This window comes from Teleopsis dalmanni, chromosome X, assembly GCF_002237135.1.
Source record: "Teleopsis dalmanni isolate 2A chromosome X, ASM223713v2, whole genome shotgun sequence".
NCBI classification, from domain to species: Eukaryota; Metazoa; Arthropoda; class Insecta; order Diptera; family Diopsidae; genus Teleopsis; species Teleopsis dalmanni.
In genome coordinates, this window is record NC_051848.1 from 23027401 (window position 1) to 23035705 (window position 8305).

Genomic DNA, 8305 nt, shown 5'->3' on the forward strand with positions numbered 1-8305 from the left:
TTGGTACACTGAAGCAAATCAGAAGTATCTACATTAATAACTGTTTTTACAGGGCATTGGTCTATAGAACGGTATGAGGTCGTGCTCGGTCTTACAGAGCGAGCTATTAGGCCCTATAGTATCTCTATAATATAGTATAAAATCTTCTGCTGCATATATCTATCGGTGCTCTAGGACAAGACACCGGAACACCTGTTGTGTCTATGTTCAGGCTTGTTCAGATCCAGGCTTTAGTTTTTGGCTAGCCACTTCCTTAATACACACAGCGATATTTCACTTTATTCTATAAATGCTTCAGGTTGATTCTAACATGCCATTCTATGTCACCGTCCTTCTGTACAGTTTTATGAGAAGTTATGGAACCACTTTCTTAGCTTTCTTAGCTAATTGATGAAGAATGTTTCCTTCATAAACTTTACCTAACCTAACATAACCAGCAACAAGGAGTAGCCACGGAACTCCACGAACTTTGACAATTAGCGAACTTCTAAAATATATTATATATTGCATATAAGTATATTTAATGAGCTTAATGACTGGATTTTTTTTGGAAAAACTTTGTCTTGACACCTTATTTTTTGAAATCAGACCCCCATTTTTAGTGATAAAATTTTTTAGATTATTAGACGAAAGAGATAACATTTGCATTTATTGTGTTTTCTTAGGAGATATCTTGATACAGGATAAACCCATATACCCATAATGGTCTGTTCTATCAATATGCAAAGATCTTTTAGTTGTCACTTTTTACTCGGATTATTAAAATTGAACAGATGTAAGGAGTTGCTTGCCGTTTCCTTAAGTAAAAATACCATATCGTTAGTAAATAAAAAGAACGTAGTTATGAATCAGTTAAAAGTCGTTTTGCCTATATTTGAAGCAGATTAACAGATTTTGTATTTATATTTTTAAAATCTTGAAGGCGAAGCTATAACAATAAAACACATACTTTAATAATACCTAATGAAACCAATATTTATTTGAAATTATAATTATTTCATATTATTAGTAATCACAAGTCGTATTCTATATGTTCGTATTATTTTATATAAGAAACTTAACATCAAATTTAAACAGCTTGAGCAAAACCAATACGACTATTACCCATATCAAATTCAGCATAATATTTGCCAAGGAACACATCACCCAAAATCCAGAATGATGTTCCGATAGTTTCAAATCCAGACATACAACCACCATCGGTATCAACAATATAGTCAGAGGGCGCAAGGCTCATTTGTGTGCCTCCAATATTCAAATACATAGTAGGCAAGCTAGAAATTGAGCTGCAGTCGACGAAGTATTCACCCATCTCATTTGGTTGAGCACCAATGGCATTCTGTACAGATTCATATACACCATAAGGTACTGCAATCAAGCTAGTGCCAGTATCAGCAATTGCTTGACAACCCTCACAAACTGTTACACCATTGACGGCTATCGAGTTAACACTGAATTCCCAGTAGGATTCACTAGAAATGGGTACATAAGTCATAGCGCCAGTGTAGTATGATGAGTCAGTACCGCCAAAAATTAGTTCACCACCATTAGAACTTGAACCAGCACGAGCCAAATAAACAGAAAATACATTAGAGTCAATAAGATTTTGTGACCACATATTGTAGAATGGTGGTACAACATTGTCCTGTGCTATTGATTGATAAGCCAAACCGAATATGCCATCGAATACTGCATCAACAAATGTAGAACCTGGTTCTGAAGTAGCAGCACCAAACGTTTGTCCAGTTATACTCATGTCTCCAATGGTAACAGTATCTTGTACGAGATATCCTGATAAACTGCCAGTACCATAAGCAATGGAGAAGCTTTCTCCATTATATACGTAGGTGCTTGAAGCGCTACCGTCGTATTTATTATGATTTTGGCAAGCAGTATCACTGCTTGGACAAGAGCTTGATGGTACCCATAGATTTGAGGAGCCGGTATCAAAAATTACTGTAAATGTTTGTGCGGGTGTACCAATCCCAATCGTGCCATAATATGACATATCCTGATAATTGGATAATTGCTCTGGGGTGACTGCCAATGTATTTGTGCCATATTTACTACTCAACACCGCTACCTCGGAACGTAGATTGCTCAGTTTTTGTTGGCCAACATTTGATTTCTTCAGTGGGACACGCACCAGGGCGGCTTCTGCAACCAAAGCTACACTCAAAGCAACTACTAACAATTTCAGCATTTTTATAACTGTTTATTAAGTTTAATAAATTTGTTTACAGCAAATGACTTTTCTGTAATGAGGCTTACCTACGAATAGGTGACCCTTTTATAGATCGTTTATTACTATTCTTGTTTTTTTTTTTTTTTTGAGTTCTTCATTTAAACAAAGGCATTTCGTGTTATCGTCGTGTGTTAGCTTAAGTGCGCAGCTTATGGCTGATGATTGGCAATAGGTGAATAGTCGCTTGAACTGATAAGTAGGTAATGTGTGCAATTAATATCTCTAAGTCAGTTCTCTACAAAACTGCACAAATGCAATTATAATTATATTATAATATAGAAAAAAATATATATTTTTATCTAGAACTAAGCGGTCATTGCCAGTGCCGGAGACTTAAGTATGTGAGGCAGTCAAGTATTGACACTGCACTTCGCTGGATAGTAGTGCACATGAAAGAAAGTTACATAAATTAATAATAAATCAAGTAGAAATAATGTATAGTGGTATGTATACTCTTTATCTCAAAATTCATAATAGCTTCTATATACATATATAAATGTGCATAAGAAATTATGATTACCCTCCATACAAAAAGTGAAAACGATATATTATAGATCTATACGTATATGCCATTAACTTAAATAATACTAAATCCATAAAATTATATTTTAATTTTCGATATTTGTAAATAAAGATAAAATAAAATACAAATATATATGCATATTTCAACTGTTGGCTCTCAGATCACTGTAGATCCGAGAAATTAATAAAACCAGTCCACTGACGAAAAAATTGTCTTGTTAAAAGCACATATCACCCACATTGCTTTCTTAAACAAAAAAAATTGAGAATCATGCAAACGACATTAACTATTTATGTCACATCTTTATCATTATTGAAAAGTATAAGTCTATCATACACCCAGGGATAATATCAAATCATCTGACTCCATACTCATGTTTCGAAAGCAACTCGATACTCATGTTTCACGCAATATTTTTGTCAAGAAACAATTAGACTACAATATATCAGTAGTCATGGATGGTGTAGGAGCATACTTTCTCATACTTTGGAGACATAAATCACTCACTTCAAAACCACAGTTTTTAAATTTAAAACGTCCATAAAAGCTCTAAAACTCTTCATCATAAAATCAAAGTCAGAGTGAATGCAAAGTGAAAATGGGCGAACTTAACCGACTAGCTGATATCGCTCTTATCTGGATTTCCGAACATAGAAATATTGATGATAATGTGAAAGCAAACGGTTTTATCTGCCTTATAGTTTCTCTGAGCTTGTTCTTATGGATTCCAGGTAATGTTCCACTTGCCATCGTTTGGAGAAGTACCTACCTCTACTTCTTTAGCTTGCCAATAATAAATAGTAGACATTTAAGTCATCAGTTATTTCTCGAAGAACTTGAGTTTCGAAACACATAATCAGGTTTTGAGAACTCATTAAAAGGAACCGCGTTATTAATGCAAGGCTTACTGTAGTTCTCTATTGTCGCTGATGTATTTGAATCTATGCAGAAAAAGTGTGAATTACTGCTATTATTCACTGTTCAAATTGTGGATACTTTAAAGAAAAGAAATAATTATAAGAATAAAAGAAAGACAAATTATTAGAAGGAACAGCTTTGATTGTTCATTGAGATTCACTTAATTAACCAGCTAATCATTACACTTCTAAACCAAATGGCGCATTAGACAGTAATGCAATGGTTTTTTGACAATTACTTGTGGACATTCACTGCTTCAAATGTGAAATCTTATAAATTGCTTTATTGATATATCTACTAAGCGAAAATTTTCAGCGACTCATCACTAAAGGAAATTCTATGAGCAAAATCCTTAGAAAAAATTTTTTTGTAGTAAGTTAAATCCATTTGACCACGTTAAGCGGTTGCTAAACGATCTATAATGGAACATCTTAAGATAATCGCTTATAACTCTACTAATTGTGCCACAATAAATACAAAACACTTTAATAATATATATATAAATCATAAATAAATAATACCAAAATTATATACTAGATAATTACTAGATAATACTACATATACTAGATATTATGATTGTACTAGAAAATTGATTTATTGACATTTATATGTAAGGTATAAGAATGGTGGAGAAGACAAACCCAACTTTATAATTTTTTAATTTTTTTATTTTACTTAAGCATTATAATCATCAACTTATAAAAAGTAATTAAGGAATCAGACTATAGAATAAGTGGTTTCAAAGAAGACTTCTGATAAATATTTACGTACTTTATGTGGTAATGCTAATAATATTACACAATACTTAAGGTTTACATTTACTTCCAAGTTATATAAATGATATTAGGCACACGCTGTAGTTATTTGAAAGATATTTGTAACCCAGGTTTTTATCAAATGTTCATAATTATAAATATTATTTAAGCGATAATATTCATAGATACATTTCCACCGAATTATCTACGTTTTTTGGATGCACGAGTGTTTCCGCGCCGTCAGATAAAGCAGTTTGATCCTCATACAAGTTATCTAAAAATATATATCATTCTATTTTTTTTTATTATTATTTATATAAAATTATCTCTTAAAATATTTTTGTTTAAAAGAAAGTTTCACTTAGTTTTCTTCTTTTCTTATTATGGAAAAAATGGGAAGGCAAGTACGAGTGGTTTGAACATTTAAGTGGACCCTTTGCCTTCGATCGTATTATCAACATAAGATATGGGTTTTACCGTATATGGCACGAGTTTAGTAAGAAACATAAGATGGCTGAGATAAAGTACGCTAAGACTAGAACGAGAATTAACGGTTCCATTAAAAAGTTTAAATATCCATTGATCGATGATGTTGATGATGTAAAAATAAACCCTATTGTTGACCAAGTATATGGAAATTTGTTTTTTCCATAAAATTATATGTTTATATAAATATTTAAAATTTGTTTTTATAGACACCTTATCAGTCAATGAGTTAGCGTTTAAAAGTCAGTGCTTCGAAAGTTAAAACCCGATAAAGTCAACTAAACAACTGCGAATTTCATCTAGTGGGTCTGGTTTGGCGTTTAGAAGAAAATTTTTTAATATTGAATTACATTTATCCTTTTCAAATACTTTAATTTATTTTATTTCATATATTTATATATATATATATTTCATATATATATATTTCAAACACATACATTTCGTATTATTGTCTTGGTAGGATTCACATTATGTCGTAATTTATTTTCCCGCCTCTTCAGAGGCAGATCAATTGCTATATTCTGAGAAGACGGCAAGAAATATATATAAAGTCTTTAAAGTGTTATTATATTTATATCAATAAAAATTTTCACGGCTGTTCAAAGTACGGCATGCATGAATATTTATGAAATTCATAGATGAAGTGGGTCATTTGAAAGTTGAAAGGTTTGAAAGGACTATGTAACCATTAAATTATATTGAAAAGGTTTAACAAAACAATCACATCCTATAATGTTATAGTGAATATTTATCAAAAGTATTTAAACCAACATTGGAAGTAGAAAGGTTATTAAAAATAAATATTTGCATATATATTTATGGATTAAAAAATTTATTAAAAAAAGTCATCCTAGATATGGGAATAACATATCTAAATAATAAGAAAACGATATAAACGATATAAGAAATTAAGTGATAATTTAAACAATTTATATTTTCAAATTCTGACTCTGAACTTTAAATTTGGTAGGGCAAGTTCAACCTTTGGTACTTGCAGTCTTTGAAAATTATGTATGAATAATTAAGTATAACTCATGAAGAGGCAATAAAACATTGTAAAGTAGGTTTGTCGAAGCAATAGGGCTTAAAGACACGCTCTAAACCTAGAAGGGCGCACAATAGGCTCGACTGTCGTAGTATCATATTCCATATTAATAAAAATAATAATAATATATATAAAAAATAATATCATGAACACACAATGATTATCGATATTTGGCAGCGCTTGAAACAGCTGTATGGTCAAAAATTCAATTAATTAAAAATAATGAAAATTTTTGTTGCAATTCATTACTGTTCGATAAAAATTATTCGCAAGATAATAAGGTTTGATAAACACAAACTTAGGAAAAGAATTTAGCAAAAATATATACAACATATATATTTATTATATACATTTATATATTTTCTGCAAAAATTATAAAATAACTTTTAAAAATTATTTTGAACCGATTTAATTATGAGAATATATTGAAATTTATAATAACGGTTTTTTGGTTGTATCTCTTGGTTCGGTGAAGTATTATTGAAATTCGGTAAATATTGAAAATGGACTGTTTCCCATACGATTTTGTTTTTATTTGTCAAACCTTAAATTAAGTTACGAACGATACGAAACAATACGAACCGGTAAAGACAATACAATCTGGTCGCTACATGCTCTGGGGATCTGTCTGTACATGGAGGACAAAATTTAACTCTATTAATGAGTAACAATATCTACCCCAATATTGTGAGATATGTGCTTGATTCAATTTTATTACACAGTAAATAATTATTAAATAATTATTAATTATAATTAATTGATTTAAAAATTCTAAACTTATTCAAATTTAAACATACGATATAATTCTATTAGTTCAAACAAACTTCAAAAGCAAAATTTAATAATGTTTATCGCAACAAATTAATTTATATTATTAATTAAAAATTAATTTCACGACACTTAAAAAGTTTTTGAATTAAATTTATTCATATAAAAAATCAAACAAATTCGTAGGCAAATTGTTTAAATAGATTAGGCAACTGGGGCGAAACCAACGCGGTTATTACCCAAATCGAATTCGGTATAGTATCTACCAATGAAAACATCACCCAAGATCCAAAAGTCTGTACCCAAATAGGTGATACTGGACATACAATAAGTTTCACCATCATTTTGGACACCCACAATATAATCGCTGGGTGATAGATTGAAAGTGGTGCCACCAATAACAAAGCTAAGATCGGGCAATTCACTGACTGTCGAACAGTCAACAAAATATTGACCATCTGAATTAGCGGAGCCACCAATGTATTCGTTGAAGTAAGTATAAGCACTGGATGGAGCTACAATCAAACTGGTGCCAGTGTCGGCAATAGCTTGGCAGCTATCGCACATTGAGTTACCATCAATGGAAGCTGAATCCATGGTAAATTGCCAGTAACCTTGTTCAGAGACAGGTACATAAGTTAAATCACCAGTATAGTATGTTGAGTCAGAACCACCGAAAATCAATTCACCACCGTCGGTAGCAGATCCATCACGTGCCAAGTAAAATGAGAAGACATCAGCATCAACTAAACCTTGTGAATACATATTGTAGAAAGGTGGTACAACGCTATCGACGGCAATTGATTCATAAGCCATGCCGAAAATACCATCAAAATTGGAATTGACAAATGTGGTACCGGGCTCGTTAACAGCTTCTCCAAAAGTTTGACCAACAATTGAGAGTCCCTCAACAGTCACGGTATCGGTGGATAAGAAACCAGTCAAACTGCCAGTACCGTAGGCAATAGAGAAACTTTCACCATTAGAAACATATGTTGTGGAAGCGGAAGAATCGTATTGGTTATGATCCTGGCAAGCAGTGTTTGTGGTTGAGCAGGTGTTAGATGGCACCCATAAATTGGATGAACCGGAATCAAAAAGCACAACAAAATCTTGGGCTGGCGTTCCAATTGTGATTTTACCATAGTATTGCATATTCATATTGTTGGAGAGTTGTTCTTCAACACTGCGGGATGTACCAAGAAAAGCATTGTATCTGGAACTCAACATGGAGAGTTCAGCCAACACATTTTCGTGTGTTTTGACAAAGTTTTCGTGTTTGTAGATGGGAACTCTGTGAAGATCAGCGCTGACTGCAGCGATCACCGCAAGCAATACCACAAATTTGTACATTTTGGCTGAAAGCGTAAGAAAGCCATACGTATTTTTTTTAATATTTATTATAAAAAAACAAAGCTAAAAAATTTAGATTTTTTGAGGAAATGAAAATTTGCTTACCAGTTATAATTTTGTTCTAATTGTGCTAACCAAAAAGACACAATTAATGGGTATAAAGCCATTTGGCTTCTATTTATACTAAAAATCGCCAAACTTTAATATCTTCC

At 31.9% G+C, this 8305-nt stretch overlaps 2 protein-coding genes across 2 annotated transcripts; both read right to left on the minus strand.

Annotated features, from left to right (window-relative positions):
- Nucleotides 1-975: 975 nt before the first annotated feature.
- LOC119689642 (lysosomal aspartic protease-like) lies at nt 976-2268 on the minus strand. The gene has a single exon (XM_038104514.1). It carries the CDS (start codon nt 2201-2203, stop codon nt 1070-1072), a length of 1134 nt encoding a protein of 377 aa, XP_037960442.1. The 5' UTR covers nt 2204-2268; the 3' UTR covers nt 976-1069.
- Nucleotides 2269-6872: 4604 nt separating this feature from the next.
- On the minus strand, nt 6873-8305 carry LOC119662408 (lysosomal aspartic protease-like). The gene is made up of 2 exons (XM_038072013.1): nt 8199-8305; nt 6873-8098 (listed from the first exon to the last, which is right to left on the minus strand). Exon 2 carries the CDS (start codon nt 8091-8093, stop codon nt 6945-6947), a length of 1149 nt encoding a protein of 382 aa, XP_037927941.1. The 5' UTR covers nt 8094-8098; nt 8199-8305; the 3' UTR covers nt 6873-6944.